The 20,735-nt window shown below is 57.9% G+C and overlaps 1 protein-coding gene across 1 annotated transcript; it reads left to right on the plus strand.

Moving 5' to 3' along the window:
- The first annotated feature begins 2,469 nt into the window (after positions 1–2,469).
- Positions 2,470–19,630, plus strand: SEMA4F (ssemaphorin 4F). Its single transcript, XM_081020787.1, has 14 exons — positions 2,470–2,626; positions 12,877–13,028; positions 13,369–13,428; positions 13,631–13,729; positions 13,968–14,061; positions 14,381–14,500; positions 14,621–14,763; positions 15,026–15,201; positions 15,968–16,109; positions 16,217–16,439; positions 16,530–16,642; positions 17,189–17,346; positions 17,773–17,837; positions 18,080–19,630. Exons 1-14 carry the CDS (start codon positions 2,485–2,487, stop codon positions 18,703–18,705), a joined length of 2,313 nt encoding a protein of 770 aa, XP_080876913.1. The 5' UTR covers positions 2,470–2,484; the 3' UTR covers positions 18,706–19,630.
- Positions 19,631–20,735: the final 1,105 nt, after the last annotated feature.

Here is a 20,735-nt window from a genome sequence, read left to right on the forward strand (position 1 = left end):
CCTTCCTCCTGGGCATAGTCGGCCAAATGGTGTTAAAAAAGGATAGAACTTTCTTTATGTATGCAACAACAGCAGCAAGAATACTCATCGCAAAGTATTGGAAGACACAAGAACTTCCCACGCTGGAGGAATGGCAGATGAAATTTATGGACTATATGGAATTGGCGGAAATGACTGGTAGAATCCGTGACCAGGGAGAAGAGTCGATGGAGGAAGATTGGAAGAAATTTAAAGACTATCTTCAGAAACACTGCAAAATTAAGGAATGTTACGAGTGATGTTGGACTGAAAATAAGCGGTTTCCAGCTGTACAGGTTAAAGCTAATGATAGACTAAGATTATGATTAGGATTAATGATGTTTAAAGAAATGGAAATTTGACAATTAAGAGGAAAAATTTTAATATTATATTATATTAAGATTAAAGATTAGGTTTAAAGAAGTGGAAGATATATATTTTAATATCTTATTAAAGCTAAAGATTGGGATTAAAAAAGTGGAAAAGAAACTGCTGGACAAACAATTTGGATTGGAATACAAAAGAGGGAGGTATGAGGAAGTCCAGAAAATAAGTAATTTAAAAATGGAAATGGAAAAGAGATTGTTTTTAATTGTTATGCTTTTTGTTTTTTTATTGTTGAATTTTGTTTTGTTTTTTGTGTGTGTTGTTGTTATATGTATTGTGTATGTTTTTTTTTCTTTCTTTGTTGTTCAAAACTTTAATAAAAATTATTTAAAAAAAAAAAATCTATTGTCATGACCTTCCAAATCTAATTGATCTGTATTTTTAAATTTTATCCCTTCCCGGATCCAACAAATACATTTGTATTTGTATTTGTTGGGTGCTAGACATTTCTAATCCCCTGGAATCAGCAAATTTTAAGAGCTAATTAAGCTAGGCTAAGCTTCCCATGTCCAGGAAATAGCCTGGTTGAAGGGCCATTAAGACACAAAGGATCAAAAAGACTTGGTGCAAGACGGCAAATGAGTGGTGCCTTTCCCTAAACAGATAAAGCCAGAGCTTAGAGAGGCTAGAATTAGGAGTTGTGTGACTGAGATGCAAAGCAGCAAACAGAGAACAATGTCTAGTGTCTGTCTGGATCCAAGGCTGTGCCCATGGGAGAAGCAAAACCCCCTTGGAGTGCCGATGCAATGAATCCCTCCATCATTGGGGTTTCCAAAAGGAACCACTGGGATCTGGCACTCTTGAGATTGGGGTGGTATACAGCAATAGGTATGATAAGTTACCCGCCCTTCACCCTAAGGTCCCAGGGCGGTTTACGACAATTAAAACGCCATGTTAAAAGCAGTTTAAAACCCCCACAGATATAAGGTGGGTTCTACACCTGTCCACCCCAGGTGTCAAACATCCTGCCTGTCTCATCCTGGCTCTGTCCTCTCCCTGAACCCACAGGCTGACCCACTCGGCTTCTGCCTGGAAATGCCCCCCAAGTGATGCTTCTCTTCCTTCCGTCTGCCAAGGCAGAGCAGCTGCACTGAGCGGACACCTGGAAAGGAAGCACCTGGGTCATTGGGCTTGCTGGGGTTGCCACAGGATCCTGTGGGGCAGCCAACCAGAGGGCGCCGCTCAGAGGGGAACCAGGGCCTGAAAGCGAAGCAGGGGCAGAAGTGGGTCAGCCCCCTGCTCAGCCGAATTCCCCCTTCTGCTGTCCTGGCCTCAGGCCAACTTCCTTCAGGTAGAATGAGGAACTGAGGCAGCAGGGAGAGGAGCTGGTGTTTGCAGTGAGCAGCTTATTCCTGCCATTCAAGGAGCCCCCAAATGAAGTTCTCCCCCCCCCCCCCCCAGTCTGCCGCTCCAGCCCTCCAAGGAAGCAGCAGCTGCAGCCTCTAATCCGGAGGCCTTTCACCAACCTGACCTACATTCCCGTCCGGAGAACATGGGAGCCGCTTCAGACCCCCACCCCCCACCAGCTGGAGATGCGCCACCATCCCTCTCGCCTACTTCGGATCCAGACGCCGGTCCAGAAGCATCTTGCAACCAGGAGCAAGAGCTCTGTGCTGAGCAGCCTCGCCTTGGCACGGGCAGGATCTGGCCCTGCCCCCCCCCCGACTCAGGGCTGGCCTGGCGGGCCCATCTCCCCCCGCCCCCCCCGCGGGGCTCCTTCCTTAAGGCGCTTTGCCACCTGAGGCTGGGCCAAGGTGCCTGCGGAACCTCCCGGGGCGCCGCGCTTCTGCCTGGGCGGAGCCAGCCCCGCCAAGCCCCGCCCCCGGCCGCACCTGATCCTCCTGCCGGCGACGCTACCTGCGCGGCGGGCGGGGCTGGGAGTGCGGACCCAGTGACGTCAGCGCCCCACCTGGGAGTGGGCGGGGCCACGCGGCAGCCCAGCGAGCAGCCAGCGAGCGAGCGAGCGAGGAAGAAGGACGACGACACGCCGCCGCCGCCGCCGCCAGCACCGGGAGCGAGCGAGCGAGAGAGAGCGCGCGCGCGCGCCCCGACGGCTGGGTGGGCCTGGCTGTGGCCGGGATGGGGCTGGCGCGGCGCCCTCCGCCCGCGCCCCTCCGCCGCCTGCTCCTCGCCGGCCACCTCCTGCTGCTCCTGCCGCCGCCGCCGGGGTCCTCGGGGGCGCCGCCCGCCGCGCGGCCCCGCATCGCGCGCCTCTTCCCGGGTAAGACCCCCGGGATCGCCGCCCTCGCCGCCCGGCGCGCCCAGGGAAGCGGCATCTCGGGGCGCCCCGCCCGCCTGGCACGGCGATGCCCGAGCGCCTTTGCCGCAGCCGCGCCGGGAGGGGAGGGGAGGGGGGCCGCGCCCGGGCTATTGTCTCCGTCCCCTGCTGCGCGGACCCGGCTGGGCGCGGAAGGGCGAGGCTGGGAGGGGGCTGCCCGGGCTCGGGGGCGGCAGTCTGGTCCCCCGCTCGGAAGCCAGCATGGCCAGCCCCGGAGCAAGACTCCCCCAGGGGCGAGGGTCCCTCGCGGGCCGGAGCGCTGGGGTGCTTGGGGTGCTGCGGGCCGCCAGCCAAGCCTGCGAGATCTTGTTGGCCTCGACGCGGTCGAAGCGCTTCCCTGGGGCCAAGCCCCGACCCCCGAAATAGAAGGAGTGGGACGGGGCGGGTTCGGCGTCCAGGCTTTGCTGGAGCAGCACTGCGCAACAAGCAGCGGGAGAGAGGCAAAGGAATCGAGCAGAAAAGGGTGAGGGTGGATTTAATGGCAAGAATGGTTGCAGAATTTTAAGGAGGGGGTTACAATAATCCAGCACTTTGACAACTCAGAATGTAGGATTGAAAACAGCAAATTACAAGCAAGCAGCATGTGGTCAAACTCGACTTCACTGGCACAAGCTGTAGTGATGATCCTCACCTTGGGGGGCTTTAAAAGAGAATTAAGACAAATTAATGGGGGATGAGACTATAGGTGGCTCCTGCCATGACAGCCATGCTCTGTCTGGGGATGCCCAGCAACTGGCAGCCTCAGGCCCCAAAGGCCTCTGGGAATCCCAAGCAGGGAGGGGCTGCTCCCAGGTCCTGCTTCCTGGAATAGGCATTGACAGGCTTGATCCTATACTGTGCAGGTCCAGCTATGGAAGGGAGATGCTCTTGCGCCAGCCACTTGCAGCCATCCGCAGCCTGGTCCCTTCAATAGACGGCAGCTGAAATGTGCTCTTTGTGGGGCTGCCCTTGAAGACTATGCAGAAGACACATATTATACCAGGACTGGTTGGTGCTATGCTTGAGGGCCTGAGTCAAAGTGCTTCTGTGGCTTCTGTTTGCTTTTTAAATATGTTTTTATTAAGATTTTCCAAATGTAATAAGTGTGTGTCTATTTTCAAATCTTCTGTGGCTTCTGTTGGCATGCGGAGCCCTCACTGACTTGGCCCCAAACACCTGAAGCAGTGACATCTGTCCAGACCCACCTAGATGTTGGGGTCTGCAGGGAGGCCTTGCTGGCAGCTCCACTGGGGGGGTGTATGAGAGAAAGGGGGGCTCTTCTTCCTGGTGGCCCCTGAGATGGTGGGATGCCCTTCCTGGCACCCAGCAGCACCTGCCCTTATTACTGTATTCATGTCATGTTAGGCAACAATGAGCCTTTTGGGGTGAAGGATGAGATCAGAATATCCCTCCTCTCATCATAGTGTTGTTGCTGTTTCTGACTCCTCTTGATTCAGTTCGTTTATGGTCTTGTAACATTTCTGTGTTTCATAGTTTGCTTCTTGTAATGTGTTGTCCATCATCCACCCTTGGACTGCATGGTGAAGGGCAGGCTGTAAATGCACAGCAACATATAAAATCCTGCAGCAAAGCGTTCTGCAAGTGTTGCATCTCTTTGGCTTGATTCTGCCGCCAGTTGTTTTGGCTGTGTTTGCCCAGGGCTGCCATGAAGAACGCTTGGTTCCCTCTGTGCCTTGCAAGTCCTGCTATGTCCTCTAATTGGTTCCTTCCCAGCAACTGCTCTGGCTTCCTCCTTGAGGACGTTGTTGCAGGTTGTGGTTGCTTGAGTTGCCCTGCATTTTTAGTTATGCTCCTGGAGGCCCTCAGTCCTACTCAGTGCATTCCAGACATGAGCCAGGGCAGGGGGCACATCTAGAAACTTTGCATTCCTCCCTACTTTAGTGCAATGCAGGGGGCCCAGGAGAAGGAAGTCTCTTGTTCAAATCTCACTTCTGGCCTGAAGTGACTAAGTAGCCTCAGGCATCATCACGACTTTCCCGCTTTACCCCAGTGATGGCTAAGTGTGATGATGTACAGGAAGTGCTTAGCACACTCTAAAGCTTTATACCAATGCTCAAGACTGTTACTTATTTTCAACTCACATAAGATGAAGCAGCAAACACAGCTGATGTGATCAGTTCTTGTTTTTCTCTCTGTGCATTAACCTCCTGGTATCTCAGGGAGCAAACAGAGCGGAGGAGAATCCCTCTCCCTTGTTCTGCCAGAGGGCAAGGCAAGTGCGATGGGCCAATGCCCCCCCTTGCTTCTGGCTTGTTTTCTGCTTGGCAGGGGGTTGGACTCGATGGCCCTTGTGGTCTCTTCCAACTCTATGAGTCTATGATTCTATGATAAGACCATCAGGAGAACCTGACTGCTGCTGAATCAGACCACTGGGGGCTTGGCTAGCCAGCCGGTGGGTGGAGGTTCCCGTGCAGGACTTGAGGGCGATTCCCAGCTTCCTCCCACAGCAGAGGGAGACTTCCTAGCCTAGCTGCTGAGCACTTGCTTCAAGCCCTGCTATGCTGGAGAGCTCCAGTTGGGAACTCCAGGGAGGACCCATTCCCACAGGAGCTTTTGTTTAGTGCCTAATGCAAGCCCCCCTCCCCGAACAACAGGGAGCACATTTTAAGGCTCGCAGTTCTTCCCTTTACTTGCCCCACACCCGACCCCCTGCCGGAAATATGAATATGTTCAAAAGCGCTGGTCCCAATATGGACCTTTGGGGGACTCCACTTTCTACATCCCTCCTTTTGCAAAATTTATTCCCACGCTCTGCTTCCTGCTTATTAAGCAGTTCCTGGGCTCCCTCTCCTCTTACTCCTCTGGAGTCTTTGCCAGGTAGTTGACATCTGAAGTGTGGTGTCTGTTGGAGGTGCCAGTTCAGTCCATGGCTTGCAGATACTCTTCAGAGAACCCCAACAACAGCCTGGGAGGCAGGAGCTTCCCCGCAGAATCTGCTCTGCCCTGCTTCAGTCCTGCCTGCTCTGCTATCTGCTTGGTCATTGTGTCTCTGACAATATGTTCCACCACTTAAGCTAAGCGGTTTGTAATTTCCAGGATCCTCCTGGATCTCTTTTTAAAAACTGGTCTGTGTTGGTCATGTTCCAGTCCTCAGATATGGAGGCTGATCTGAGAGACAAGGGACATTTTTTTGTTTGCTGATCCGCCATTTCACATTTTTGCTCTTTGAGAACTCTCGGGTGGGCCAGAGGTTTGGGCCAAAGTGTGTGTTCCCTTTTTGCCTCATTTCTCAGGGAAGCTGCTCTGACTCTGCTCATTCACCATGCTGGCATCCTCTTGGCCTTCCTTGATCTGCGGATATATGGAGATATTAGCTTTCATTATTGTGGCTTTGAAACACCCCCAGGCATTCCATAGCGAATGGCCCTTTTTACACGGCCTTTTTAACAGCCCCCTCATTTGGGGAAAGTTTCTTCTTTTGAAGTCAAACGTGCCTGTTGATGCTTATCTCGAATGGGAGAGCACTTGGGTCACTGTTCTCAGTCCATTCAACAACACCTAACACCACTTTGGATTAAGCCCAAGATCGCCCTGTCTCTGGTTGGTTCCTTGGCCAGCTATTCTCGCAGACAGTGCTGGTCTAATTGAAATTGCCCGTGGCTGCAGCACTTCCTCCTTGGGAGGCCTTGGGAGTTCATTCTCCATCTCAAGATCACCCTGGGCATTTGGGTCCCCAGGACTAAATGTCTTTAGGGCCCCCCACTGTGCAGGCCCTATGCTTGACTCCCTGCATGTAGACTGGCATCCTCACATCTGTAGCCAGCCAGCATCCAGGCCAAGCAGCCTGAGGGCCTGCTCCCTTGGCAAGGGCTTGCCTGGATCAGGGCTGCCCTCCTCCCGAAGCCAGGTCTGGTGGGAGAGCTGAGCCGAGGTGCCCAGTGTCCTCCGAAAGGGAACAAGCCTGGCCGGCCTTTGTGGGCAGTGGGGATAGGCTGCATGCCTGGCAGGGGTGAGGCCTTGCTTCTCTTCAGGGAAGGACTCGGCCGCTTCCCGCCCAACTGGGGAGCCTGGCCTCCCCCCCCCCCGGCCTCTGGTCACACACGGCCTGCCTTGTCTCTGTGTTGTGCCTGAGGCCCTTAGCCTTGGCCTCCTGCCCCTGGAGCACACTGGGGTGTTTGTCTGGGGGCTGTGAAGGGGCCGCCCTGCAGCTCAGCCCCCGTGGAATGTGGGGCCACATCCAGCTGGGTGCTCAGTAGCTTGCCGGGAAAGGGCAGGGCTGAGTGCCGGGATTCTGCTGCAAGAGGGCGGAGGCCAGGATCTCTGGGGTGCCCAGCTGGGCTCTCCCCTGGGGCTGCTCCGAAAGGGGCCTGGGCTGGGGCAGGATGGCTTCCTTACCCTGCCTGATCTGACCACCTCCAGGGTTCCTCCTCTGGGGTGCTGAGGAGACGTGGGGCAGCAGGAGCCTCTGCAGGGAGGGGCCCCATTGTCTGGGCAGGAGTCACTGTAGCAAGGGCTCTTCTCCTGGTCACTGCCTGGCAGCGTGTTGTGGTGGCTGGGGGCCTGTGCCAGGTTTCCAGGGCTGTGGGTTTAGGCAAGCCACTGAACAGTGCTGCACAGGGAACCGCAAATACCTGCAGAATAAGGAGCCAAAACGGACTGAATTCTGTACATCAATAGATTTTAGCAGGGAGGCAAAACATTTCAGTGTAGGAATGCTGCCTTAAGACAAGTCTTAGCCATTGGGGTCCCTGTAGCTCAGCATGGGCAGGCAGCAGCAGCCCTGCAGGGCCCAGGCAGATGTCTCAACCGACCCTCCTGGCAGCCGCCGATGGTCTTGTCCTGGGCTACAGGGTCTCTGGGTGCTCCTTTCCCATGGCTTTGGGGTGTGCCCTCCTGTGTAGCTCCCCAGGCCTGCAGTCGGGGGCAGATCCTCCGCCTTCCTTTGCAGTGGCCAGGCGGGTGACGCTCCTTCGCCAGGTGGGCAGGGACGTTCTTGCCTAGGCGGAATGATGTGGCCTGTGCATCTGACTGTGGCCCGGGGCTAGTTTAAGTGGCGGCTGCCAATCCCTGAGAAGGGAGGAGCCCAGCTGGCAAGAGGCCCCAGGGGGAGGCTGGTTCTCTGGCATGTTCAGGGGCCGCCCAGGTGTCGGGAACAAGCCACCGGCAGATGGGTGGGGCTGTGGGTGGGGAGTCCCTCTTGGCACTGGGGAGTGCCTGGCACAGGGGGGTGGCATGTATGAGCCCCTGGGCCCCGTTCCCCTTGGTCAGAGGGTGGTCTTGAGGGGTGGGGGACTGGCACTTCTTGTAGGGGAGCTGCTTCCCTTGGCCCCACTCCCTCCAGCTGCCTGGCCTACTCTGCAAAGTGGAATGGGGCCTGTTTCCTCTCTGGGGCTGCATGCCCTCCATTAGCCTGCCTGTGTCGAGCAGACGCAGGATCTCTCCCTCTGGCAACAGCAGGGCAGCCGTGGAGCGGGGAAGGGCCCTTTGCTGTGAAACGGCCCCCCTGGGGCTGTGGGGCTGCCTCTCTGGGACCGCCAGAGCCCCCAGCCCTGCTTTGCCCGTTGTGCGGCCCCTGACTGCTTGCAGCCGTGGAGGTTCCTCTTTAATTAGCGGCAGGGATTTCTCCGAGCAAAGCCAGCGGCCGCCTTATCGGGAACTGCCATCACCCACAGAGATCAAGTTCCCACACTCTGGTGCTTCCCACACAGGCTCTTGCTGGGGGGGGGGGTGCTGGGGGGGGGTCAGTGGTTACTTGAAGGCTACTGAAATGGCAGACTTGACACTGATTCCTTCCTGGGTGGGGGCAACTCCCTTTGTCTCCAGTGAGTCTTCAGGCCCCCCCCCAATGCAACCCCCCATGCTGTTCAGATGGCCCTTCCTGGAGCTGAAGAGCTTTGAGAAGCAGTTGTGGGTGTTGTGGGAAAGGGGCAGGATGGGGGGGGACCCAAGGAGAGGGGAGCCCCACATGCTCTGGGTCCTTCCAGCTCTGGAGCTCTCCTCAGGTGCTTCTGAGACTGGCTGGGGGTGCCAGGCCCCTTGGTTCTGCTTCTGTTGTGGGGGGGGGGGGCAAGCAGAGCAGAACACCTTTTGAGGGACCCTCCTTCCCTCATTGTGAAGCCCCCCAATATCTACTGATTCTTCTTTCCACTTCTTCATTCACCTGCCTGCCTTGCCTGGGCCCTGATCTCTCACTCGCTCAACCTGGGGATCAGTAGCAGAAACCCCCCCATGATATGGTTGCAGTGGGGAGGGGGTCCCTTTGCTGCAAGGCAGACCCCCCTACAAAGGGCCTAGGCTCAGAACCTGCTTTCTGTGTGGAAGCTTCCAGGTTCAAGCCCCAACTGCTGCCAGTCAGTGTGGGCAGTGCTGAGCTTGATGGACAACGGGGTCTGACTCAAGCAAAGGCCACTGCCTCCATTTGCCCCGCTTGTGTTGCTGCCGCTTTAAGGGCCGTGATGACAGATGTGCGTAGAGAGCAGAGCAGGATCCTTGCAGCTACAGCAGTCCTTGCAGATGTCCCCCCTCACTGGTTGAAAACCTCCAGAGGTGGGATGGGGGAGAGTCCACATCCCGGACGGGTGGCTCTCCAGTCTCTGCTCTAAATCTTCCACCCTTTGTGGCTCCCAGGCAGAATCTGCTCCTTTGCATGTGGCTCACCCTTCCTAGTGTTGGGTCTCAATCCAAACTCTCTCCCTTGTCATTTGAACCCTCAGCAGCAGAAAGCAGATCTGCTCCATCCTCCTGCAAAGTGGCAGCGCTTCCAATGCCCGCATGTGGCTGTTGTGTCGCCCCTTCTTTGGGTGGAGCATCTCTCATAGCTTCCCACCGACAGGATTTTGTCTTCAGCCCCCCATCCTTGCGGCCGTCCTCTGGACACTTTCCCATTTGTCCAGCCCTAGACACGGCCCTTTAGGTGAGATGGCAAGGCTAAGCGAAAGCGAGTGGGTCCATTAGGACAGGTCTGCATCAGGCCTTTGGGCTGCCATATCCCGCAGCTGACTCATTCTGTAACTTGTGGTCTCCTCCGAAACCCTGAGTTCCTTTCTATATGACTGGATGACCTTTAAGGTTCCTCCCAATTCTCTGATTCTATCAGACAGATGACACCCAGCCTGTTTTTTGTGCATCAGTTTATTCTTCCCTGCTTAAGTGCAGAATTTTACATTTAATCTCTGTTGAAATTCCTTTTGTTAGTTTTCTCCATCTGTTTCTGTTGACTTCAAACTCCAGCAATGGCTGGACTTCACCATCTCAGGCCTTTTGTAAAGGGCGGCTGGAGGCAGTGATGGCTACCAGCTTGAATGGCTTTAAAAGAGGATTAGACAAATTCATGGCGGAGGAGAGGGCTCTCAGAGGCTCCTAGCCCTGGTGACTCTGTTCCTCCTCAGCTACTAGGGACAGAATCCAATGAAACTGAATGTTGGAAGATTCAGATAGATAAGAGGAAGGAGGCAGAGGCAGTAATGTCTCTGAAGGCCAGTTTCTGGAAACCACGGGAGGAGAGAAGTCTCTCGTTCTCACATACTGCTTGTGGTTTTCCGGAGGCATCTAGGAGAACAGGATGCTGGACTAGATGGGGGGGGGGGGCTGTTGTAGTTCTCGGCAACTTCGATGGCTTCTGAAAAAAGGCTATTTAACTGACATGGTAGATTCTGGTGGCAGACGTGGCGTGCAGAGCCCGGATGGAGGTGGGGGGCAGGTTGGGAGAGGGGCCCTCCTTCCGTGGGGCAGCATGGCGAGGCAGGGAGGCCCTGGCTCTGGGAGCCCCATGGCTTGTGCTGTGGAGATGGGCTCAAAACAAGGTGTGGAAAGATGGTTTCCTGCCTTGGATGGCCACGTGGGATTATCTGGGCCCTGGGCTGGGGCATTGAGCCCTGACCCAGAAGAATGTGGGCCCAGCCCAAGGCTTTGCTGTCTGAGCCCCAGCCTGGCTACAGAGCCACCGCCGCTCCCTGCCAACCCAGCCATGGGGGACTTGGCTGTGCCTGGCCACCTTGCATGCCACTCTGGCCACGGCCTGCTGTCACCGCGGAGCATCTGGCCTGGCCGGGGACGATGGTGGCAGCTGCCCCTGCCTCTCTTCCCCACTCTCAGCAAGGCGGTTAGTGCAGAAGCCTTTCTGCAGCGCTGCTCTGGCCTCTGGCTGCTCCTTCAGATTTCTGCTCTCAAAAGATGTGATTGTTTGTGGCTCTCTGCGTGCTTGTGCTCAGACAATGCCTGCCAGGCCAGGCCCTGAGGCGCCAGCCCCCTCACAGGCTGCCCCACCCGCCCTCAGCCTTGAGCCTCTGTGCGCTGACAAGGAAGCAGTTTGAAAGCATACCAGTGCTGGTAGATAAATCGGTATAGCTGCAGCAGGAAGGTAAACAGTGTTTCTGTGCGCTCTGGTTTCTGTCACGGGTCCCGTTGTGCCAGAAGCGGCTTAGTCCTGCTGGCCACATGACCCGGAAAGCTGTCTGTGGACAAACGCCGGCTCCCTCGGCCTGAAAGCGAGATGAGCGCTGCAACCCCAGAGTCGCCTTTGACTGGACTTAACCATCCAGGGGTCCTTGACCTTAGATCCTCTGGAGTGGGCCCACGAAAGGAGTGCCTGGGGTGGGTGGGTGGGGGGCAGGCCACCCCATTCCCACCAGTTCATTGGCTGCAGCAGCACTGGAACTTGTCAGATGGGGAGGGACAGGTCTTGTCTGCATCACTTCTGCATGCACACAAACGGGAAGGGAGGGGAGCAGTGGCCTTTGGGGTGCAAGGAAATTGAAGGAAGGTCTGGTTGCTTTCCCTCAGAAATATTGCAGAGCTGCGCGGGGGGCGGGGGGTTGACTCTCCTGTGAGGAAAGGACTTTTTTGTTTAGGGAAAAGGCAAGGGAAGTGGGGCATGGAAGAGGTGCATAGAGCCAGGCCTGGCCGGGAGAACATGGGCAGAACAATGTTCTCCTCTCTTTCTCTTAACCCTGGGAGTTCTGGGCATCCGGTGAAGCTGAGGGTTGGGAGGTTCAGGTCTCCTCTGCAAGTGCCACCAGCTGCCCACCTGGCTGGCAGTCCCTGAAGGCGACTGGCAGGCAGTCTCTGTGCTGCTGCCCTTTTCTGTTGGCCCTTCCTGCAACGCCCTTCCCCTGCCAAGAGCCTCCTGGGATGTTTGCTGAGAAGTCGGTGGCTGCCAAAGGTCAGCCTAATAATCTTTCTTGGAAGCTTCCTGCTGGCAGCGCTGCCCCTTTTCTTCCTGCTCTTTGAGGGGGGCTGAGAAATGTCCTGATAACTGCCCCCCAACAGCCTTCTCTTTGTTGGGCCTTTCTCTTTGCCCTTTATAGCAAAATAGGGACCCCACCAACTGCTATGCGAAAAAGGAAAGGAAAGCAGCAATTAAAGCACATCCTGTTGAAAGTGGCTGATTCTGCAGCAAAAGCCCAGCCCTTCCCCATGAGGCCCCTCTTTCGCTCCCCACCCCAGGGACCCCCACCCCACAGCAAGCAGGAACTTGTGGTGCCCCACATCCAGCCAGTCGCTGAGAGCCAGGCCCCACAGCAGGAGATGAGGGGAGCCTGCAGCCCTTCTTGGGGCGAGAGCAGCATGGCCAGAGGACTGTCATCTGCTGGGTCCTCCCTTGGCCTAAGAGGCTGCGGATGAGCTACTCAGGCAACCCTGCAAGTGGTCCAGGACTGGGCGCTGAGCGTGGCGACTGCCTCTGTGCCCGGGCAGCTCTGGACATAGGGCAGGTGGCACCCAGGCATGGCTGGCATTGGGTGGGTGCAGCTGGCACAGGCTGTGGCCCCACTCCTTGGAGGGCGAAGGCTGGAGGTGATGCTTGCTGCCACCATTTATTTTATTTTTACTGAATTTTTATACCTCCCTATAGCTGGATGTCTCTGGGCAGTTCACAGAAAATATCACAATATATAAAGTCAAAATAAGAACAATAACCCAGTAACACCCAGTAACATGGGAGGGAGGGTGGCCTTCCTGTCTGGACGTGCCCAGTCCCCTCTCTGCCCAGGGCTGCACACAAGCCCTGTGGGGATGGAGGCTCTGGGGCGATGCCTCCCCAGGGCTAAAGGAGGCACTCCTGCCCCCCAACTCCTTCTCCTATGCTGCGTCTTTCAATGCACTGTGGGGAGGGGGGCAGAGCTGGCCCCTCCTGGCATTGGCCGGGGGCTTGCATGTCTTTGGCTGCTCCCCACCTTTGAATTGCTGCCCCCATGCCTGGCATACGCCTTGGGTGCTGTGTGCCGGCCAGTCACCCGCGGGTGCTCTCTTTGCAGAGGTGGAGGGTCTGGTGCAGCGATTCTCTCACGAGGCCATTTCCAACTACAGCACCTTCCGGGTGGATCCCCGATCCCACACGCTCTACGTGGGAGCCAAGGACACCCTCCTCGCCCTGCCTGTGGGCACCATCAGTCAGGGGGCCAAGAAGGTGAGCTGGGTGGCAGCCGAGTCCCCAGGGATGGCTGGGGGGCCTGAGCCCTGTGGCCCCTGCCCTCCTTTTACCTCTGTCGCTTGGGCAGGGAGCAATTGGGGCGGGGCAAGGCGGTGGGTTTTTTTGGTGGGGGGAGGTGTTTCTGCCATCCTGGCCAAGGTGCCTCTGCTGGGCCAGGAGCGTCAGATGGTGGCCCTGCCTGCTTCCCCCTTGTTTGCGTGGGGATCACAAGCCCCGCCACATGGGGCAGGAAGGGTCCTCTTTGCCCCACTCCCCTGGTGTGGGAGGGGAAGATGGCCACTGGCAAGCCTTGGGGCTTTTCTTCACTGTCTTCCAGATAGCCTGGAATGTGCCTGAGAATCTCCAGATCTCTTGCACCTTGAAAGGGAAAAAAGAGGTAAGTGCTGCTGGGGGCTTGTGGGGGGGGACCCTTGGCCTCTTCCTCCTCATCTTCCCGAGGGCTCTGAGTGTTGCTGTGGAGCTGCCCATATCCTGGAGCCCCACAGAGCAAAAGGCTCCCCTCAAAGCCAGGAGGGTGGGGGGTTCCTGGCCTCTCCCTCTTGCACCCGGCTGACGGCTGCTTCCCTCTCGCCTCTCAGGCCGAATGCCACAACTTCATTCGCATCCTGGAGTTTGCCAACCAGACGCACCTCTTTGTCTGTGGGACCTTCTCCTTCAGCCCCCAATGTGGCTACATTGTGAGTGGCTGCCTGGCTCAGCCGTGTGTGTGTGTCTTGCAAGCGCTACCTTTCAACTTGGGGGGGGGGTCTGTATTGCTTCCACCCTGACTGGGACAGATGTCTTTCAGCCTTGGGGAGGGGCAACTCCGCAAAACCCCTTGGCACCTGCTGGAGGGTTTCAGAGGGTAGGGGCCCCACACCCCCTTCCATGCCATTCACGTGCAGACATGGCTGGGGGGTCCTTCCTCTCTTGCAGAAAGTGAGCGACTTCCGCACTGTGGAGCGGCAGGAGAGCGGGCGGGGGAGGTGCCCCTTTGAGCCCCTGCAGCCGTCTGCAGCCATCATGGCAGGTATGGTGGGAGGGGCACATCAAGGGGGGGGGGGCTTGTGAGGGTCTGGCAGAACAGTGCAGCACCCACAAGCCAGGGGCCACCTCAGGGGCCTCCATGGGTGGCTGGGGAGTGCCAAGCCCCTTGTTCCTGCTTCTGTTGTGGGGTGGGGGCCAGATCCTTCCCTGCCCTTTGCCCCTCTTGGCTCCTCCCCTTTCGTCTTCAGCCTGGCCGCTCTGCTGGGGTGCGGCCACTTGCACCCCCATCTATGAAGCCTTGAGGAGGCCCTTCCCGCCCCCCCATGTCCTGCCCTTTCCTGCTATGCCTCTTTGCCCCCTAGATGGCGTCCTGTATGCAGCCACAGTCAACAACTTCTTGGCCACGGAGCCCATCATCTCCAGAGCCACAGGGAACCCTACAGAGTTCATCCGAACAGAAAACTCCGTGGCCTGGCTGAATGGTGAGCTGGCGAAGGCAGCGGCTGCTGTGGTTGGGCAGGGTGGTGTCTTGGGATCAGGGCCTGGCGGGGGGGCTGGAGAAGTCCTTGCATGGAGCTTTGCTTGTTTCTTCCGCTGCCCAGATCCCGAATTTGTGGCCTCGGCTTTTGTGCGGGAGAGTGAGAACGGCGAAGATGACAAGATCTACTTCTTCTTCACGGAGACTGCGCGCGAGTACGACTTCTACGAGAAAGTCAAGGTTGCGCGCGTGGCCAGAGTCTGCAAGGTCAGTGCCCTGATGGGGGGTGGGGGGCTCTGGGGCGGAGGCCTGGTGCCCAGCTGGTTCTCCCTCTTCCCTGGAAGCCCCATGTCCTCCTTCCTTATGGGCCTGTGACCCACTTCCTGCTTCAGCCGGCCTTCCACTCTTTGCCCCAACCACCTTGGCTCAGTCCCCCTGCACCATCTCCCCCAACCCAAAATGTCTGCTGGGGTGGGGGCTCCTTGCTGTGCCTGCATTGCCCCCTCCATCTCTGCCCACTTGTCTGCAGGGAGACTTGGGAGGCCAGAAGACGCTGCAGAAGAGGTGGACAACCTTCCTCAAGACGCAGCTGGTCTGCTCAGACCCTCAGAGCGGCACCGTCTTTGGCATCCTGAAGGACGTGGTCACTTTGTCGTCAGACAACTGGAATGCCACCATTTTCTATGGGGTCTTTGCAGCCCACAGGTGAGGGAGGCGAAACCCATGGCAAGGCCACCTTTGGGGCGGGCAGGGTAGGAGGGAAGGTGCCTCCCTCTGGGCTGCTCCACCAGGCAGGCTTTTCTCTGCCCAGATGTGGGTGCTCTGTGGGGGGGGGGAGGGTGAGGCGGCAACATCAACATGGGCTCTTGCTTCTCTCTTGCTGGGACACCTTGTCCTGCCTGCCACGCCTGGGCACAGTGCCAGCCAGCCTTGGCAGAGGCAGCCAGCACTGAAGAGGGAGGAGCAGGACTTGGCTTGGTCTGTTTCTGGAAGGCGGAAGGAGTGGCAGGACGCCTTTGCAAGGCTTGGCTGCTGGATCAGACCAGAGGGGAAGCCCCAAAGCTGGACCTGAATGCCAGCTGCCTCTTTCCTGTGCTTGTTGCTTAGCAAAGAGGTTTCAGAGGTAGACTGCCCTTGGAAATGGGGGCTCCACTCACCTGCTGTGACACACAACTGGCAACCAGCTTCTTTCCTTGCTCCTTTCCAAGCCATCCCTGCTTGGGGGTTGGGGTCAGTCTCCACGAATCCTTTCTGGGTTGCATAATGGAGGACTTTGCTCTTGACTTTCCTGGATTCCTTCCCAGCCAGTTTCATTGGGGGCCGAGATGGAGGTGAAAGGGGAAGCCCAGTGGCAGAATGGCTGGCCTGGCAGGGGGAGGCTGCTTTGCTGGGGGGTGCTGTCTCAGCTGGCAGAGCAGGGCTCCACTCCCCCCGCCCCCCTGAGTGAGGCTGCCTTGCTGGTGCCTTTCAGGAAGGAGGGGAGTGCCATTTGCGCCTACAGCCTGCAGGATATCCAGAGGGCCATGGCTGGACGCTTCAAGGAGTTCCGGCGCGACTGCGACAAGTGGACAAGTGTCATGCAGGACGATGTTCCTGACCCACGGCCGGGGGCAGTGAGTGAGGCCCAGGGGGGTGCTGCATTGGGGGCTGGGTGGCCTGGGTCCCCTGGGCTTGAGCAAAGCCCCCCGATCCTGAGCCCCCCATCCTCTCTTCCCCTCAGTGTGTCACCAACAGCCTGAAGCTGGAGGGGATTGGGTCCACGCTGGCCCTCCCAGACCGAGTCCTGACCTTTGTTCGTGACCATCCTCTCATGGACGAGCCTGTCCACCCGCAGCAGGGCTCTCCGCTGCTGGTCCAGCTGAACACCCAGTACTGCCGGCTGGCTGCCCACCGGGTCAGGGCGCTCTCTGGGCAAGAGTATGATGTCCTGTACCTGGGAACAGGTAAGGAGGTGGCTGGGCAGCAGGTAGGCATGCCAAGTGGGGAGGCAGGTATCGGAGGGGGCCAGGCTGAACTGCCCTTCTGCTCCCCAGAGGACGGACACCTGCACAAGGTGGTCAGGACCAGCCAAGAAACCTCCCGGGTGATAGAGGACCTGGAGCTGTTTGCTGAGCCTCAGCCCATCCGCAACCTGCAGCTCCACCAGGTGAGTGGCTGGTGGGTCTGGCCTGGCCCAGAAGGCTCAAGGGGGACAAGGGCCAATGGGATCTTCTCTCTCTGGCCCTGGGACCCCCATCCAAAAGGGCTGGACTTGGCCTTCCTTGCCCTCCTTTTGGAGGAAGGGGGGGGCCTGGCTCCTCTTCAGGGTCCAGCCCTTCGTGGCCCCTGCCAGACAGTGGGAAGCTGAACTGGGAGCTCACTGGTTGCCAAAGCAGCTTTTGGGGGGGGGGCTGTGAACTGCTATGGAAGGACCATTCCCCAAACAGCCAGGATGGCGGCCTGTTGAGGGAACAGGGAAAACTGCCCCTCCTTCCTTCTTGGAAAGGGAACAGTTCCTGATCCTCCCAACTGTGCTCCTCTGTCTCTGCAGAATGGCTGCTCCGCATTTGCCCCCCAATGGCCACAGCTGGCCCCATGTGGGAGATGCTGCGCACCTGAGGGACCTTTTCCTCAAATGCATCTTTGCAGACTCCCTCCCTGGGACACCCCCAATCTCCCAATGAGCAACTCTCTCTTCTTGCTTCCTCTGCAGAACTGGCTCTTTGTGGCTTCCGACAGCGAAGTGACCCAGATCAGCACCTCCACCTGTGCCACGTACAGGACATGCCAGCAGTGTGTCCTGGCCAGAGACCCAGCCTGTGCTTGGAGCAGGGAGCAGGGGGCCTGCAGGGACCACCACGGGCAGGCTGGGTGAGTGAGGGTGGGGGCTTGGGGGCCCAGCTGCGAAAGCAGCTTCAGGAGCACCTCTGCTTGGAGTTGGGGGAGCCTGGAGGGATAGACTCTGCTGCCAGCCAGTGTTGGGGTTGGGGAGGTCACCACGGACATTATTACTATTAATTATTGAACTTATATACTGCCCTATATTGGGAGGTCTCAGGGCGATTCATAAAATAAAATCAAGATATAAAACCACAAAATACCTAATAAAAATAAAACCAACCCAATAGCCCCCCCCCCCCAAACCACATTTTAAAAGGACATCACTGTGCACTGCCAGCGGGCAGCAAGCAGAGCCTTCTCTCAAAGCAGGAGGCTCGTTGGGTGCTGGGCCTCTCGGAAGGCTGCCTCTTTGCCCAGCTGCTTTGCTCAGCAACTGCCCCCTTTCCCTCTCCTCAGCCTGGTCCAGGATATGACGGCAACCAAGGTGCTGGCGCTGTGCCCCACGGAGGAAGGCCTTGCAGGTGCGTCCGACCTTCTCCTGCAGAGAGGAAGTGCCCAGGGAGAGATGACCTGTGGGGGGCTAGTGGGGGAATTGTGAAGCGGGGAAGGTTTCGGTGGGGTGCCGCCTGGGCATCAGCTGCCACAGTATGAAGATTTGGGGGGATGGGCACCTCAGCCTCTGCTCATGGGCTGTCCTGGTGCTTCCACCCCCTCCTCAGTTCCTGCTGCCCTCTGACTCCCTTGCCTGCCTTTTCCCCGACAGAGGCTGCCCCGGTGGTCGAAATCCTGGCCCCCCTGTCTGCCCGCGTGGTCCTGCCTTGCGCCCCACAGTCTGCCTGGTCCAGCTGCGAGTGGCAGAGGCCTTCCCAAGACACCTCCGCCTACGTCCTGCGCAGGGATGGGCTGGAGTTCACGGCTGCCGCAGCCACGCTGGGCGAGTACACCTGCCGCTGCACAGAGCGTGGGGTGGGTGGGGTGGTGGCTGCCTACAGCCTGGTGCTTGGCGGGCGGGGGGCCAGCAGTGCCCCTCGCTCAGAGGAGCGCAGCTACAGCGTCCTGGTGGGGGTGCTCTGCTTTGTGCTGGGCGTCTTGGTGAGCAGCGGCTGCCTCCTCGTGCACGAGCGGCGGCGGAGGGAGCGCCTCCAGCGGGAGCTGATTTGCCGCGAGCGGAACGGGCTGGACCTGATGCAGTCGACCACCACCAGCTGCAGCCACGAGCCCCAGACGCCCAGCTCCCCCGAGGATGAGCGCCACCCGCTGGCCAACAGCAAGAAGAACGGCAGCCTCAACGGCTACCCCCACCTCTACATCAACGAGCTGGACACGGAGCAGGCCCGCATCTACCTGGCAGGGGTCCCCCTGGCCAAGTGTGACGAAACCTCCATCTAGAAGGGGGCGTCCAGCTCACTCTTGCCGGATGGCTCTCCGGAAGTGGCTGCCCCACTGCAGCCAGGCTGCTGAGATCTCTCTGGGGCCAGGGCAAGTTTGTCTGGGGGCCAGCTGGGCTGCTGCTGATGCTCCTGGCAGAAGGCCAGGCTGAGCAACTCCTTCCTATGTTGGGAGACCAGAGGGTCCCTCTGGCTTTCTGGTGGCCAGGGAGAAGCAGGGGGCTGTGAGAGAGGCCGCAGGGCTGGTTTCCAGGGCCTAGAGAAGCCCCCGACTGTGCCTGTGTGATGCGTACTGGAAAGTTCAGTTTGCCTGCCTGCCGCCCTCTCTGCAGAGGCCCTTCTGCCACTCTGCCTGAGCCACTCAGGCTCAGCCATGTTGCCCGAGGGGGCCGTGAGCGCCTGTCCCTGGGACCTGCTGTGAAGGACGTGCCAAAGTGCCCAGTGAGGGGTGGTGCCTTGGCACATGGAGCCCCCTTGCCAGCTGCAGCGGCAGCACCTGGAATGTTTACTGGGGGGTGACCTGTTCCCCTCACCACCCACCTCCATTTCAATCCCTGCAGCTGCTCTTTGGACAGGAGAAGGCAGGCAGACTGCCCCCCTTTCCTAGCAGATTCGGACTGATAAATGTGAAGGATGCTCCGTGTGGGAGCAAAGGACCTTTTGGAATACCTCCCTCCTGCTCAGTCTCGGAGGGACACAGACTCTGTGGTTCCCCACCTTTTGAATGTGGCCAAATGTGTACCCCCTTTGATCTCATATCCCGGATCTCTGCCTCCCCCCCCTTTGATGTCCCACAGGGTTTTTGCTTCCTAAGAAGCTGTACCAGGGACCATCTTTCTGTGAAACGGGTGTTGTGCTCTCCTACTGTTGTATTTTGGTTGTTTTAATTTCTTGGTTTTGTGACTTATTAAAAGGGATGAAACTTAGGAGCCCAGTCTCTCTTGTGCTCGAATCCTGCTTGCTGGTTTCCCACAGGCTGCTGCTCCAGGTGGGCCAGTGGTCTGACCCAGCAGGCCCTGCTTATGTTTTTAGTTCCAACTAGTAGGAGGAGGGGGGGCCTGGCCAGTGGGGGGTGGGGGTGGCCTGTGCTAGAAGTACCCCTCCCCCTGCTGGCCTGGCCACAATCCCAAACAAGCCAAGTTGCAGCGGGGAGGCTAGGCTGTGAACCCTCCTGCCTGGCCTTCCACAGCAGCCCCTTAACTGCCTGCTCTGCAGCCTTTCAGAGAGCCTTTGTGTCTGTCTCCAAGGCATGTTTCTTCACCTGCTCTGAAGTGCATTTGTGCCCAATTGTTTGAAATTCACCAGAGCTACCTGGTTGGCATAATTGGAAGGGATCCAAAGGATCATCTAGTCCCACCCCCTAAATATACCCAGGTCCTTCAAGCACTCCTTGTAAGGCTTAGTTTCCAGAGCCTTGATCATCTTGGTTGCCCTTCTGTGCACAGGTTCCACATAATGTGGGACAGTTGGAAGGGGACCCCCAAGGGTCATGTAGGCCAATCTGGAGAACCCCTGCCAGAGGACCGCACCACCTCTGCAGAAGGTGCCTGAATTTTTATGCAGCGATGATTCTCCTGGCCCCGCCTGTTACACAATCAAGCCAGCTTCCGGCTTCGAAGTGGAATTGTGTCTTTTGTGTACCAAGGGTGCGACTCCGGCCTGGTTGTCGTTAGGGGAAAGACTGCAGCCCTTTGCCCCAAAGACCTGCCCCTCCCAGCTGGGCTTGCATCCTCCCTCCCGGAACAGTGGGGGGACTTTTCTCCCCAGTCACGCGGGAGGCGCTGAGCTCTGCTCGCTGCCTCGGCTGTTTCCACGAGGCTCGACCCACTGAGGCTTCCGCGGGGTTGGGCCACATGCCCTCCGGGCCCCTTCCAGCCTTGTACTTCGCTGATGCGGCCCGGCTCCCGCAGCGCCCCCTCGCCGCCCCAGCTCCACCTCCCGGCCAGAAGGAGGCGCCGCTGTGGGGCGGAGGGACCAGCCTAAGCACCGCCCCCTCATGCTCGCGTCACGTGACAGCCACTTCCGGCTCCG

This window comes from Podarcis pityusensis (genome assembly GCF_964106645.2).
Source record: "Podarcis pityusensis genome assembly, chromosome: 9".
NCBI lineage: Eukaryota > Metazoa > Chordata > Lepidosauria > Squamata > Lacertidae > Podarcis > Podarcis pityusensis.

What these genes read in the sequence shown, in the direction of transcription:
- SEMA4F (XM_081020787.1), top strand. Translation starts at nt 2,485, where the DNA reads ATGGGGCTGGCGCGGCGCCCTCCGCCCGCGCCCCTCCGCCGCCTGCTC. An exon ending in TCAGTCAGGGGGCCAAGAAG is followed by an intron (nt 13,029 to 13,368) that starts GTGAGCTGGGTG and finishes ACTGTCTTCCAG; the next exon opens with ATAGCCTGGAATGTGCCTGA. An exon ending in CCTTGAAAGGGAAAAAAGAG is followed by an intron (nt 13,429 to 13,630) that starts GTAAGTGCTGCT and finishes CTCGCCTCTCAG; the next exon opens with GCCGAATGCCACAACTTCAT.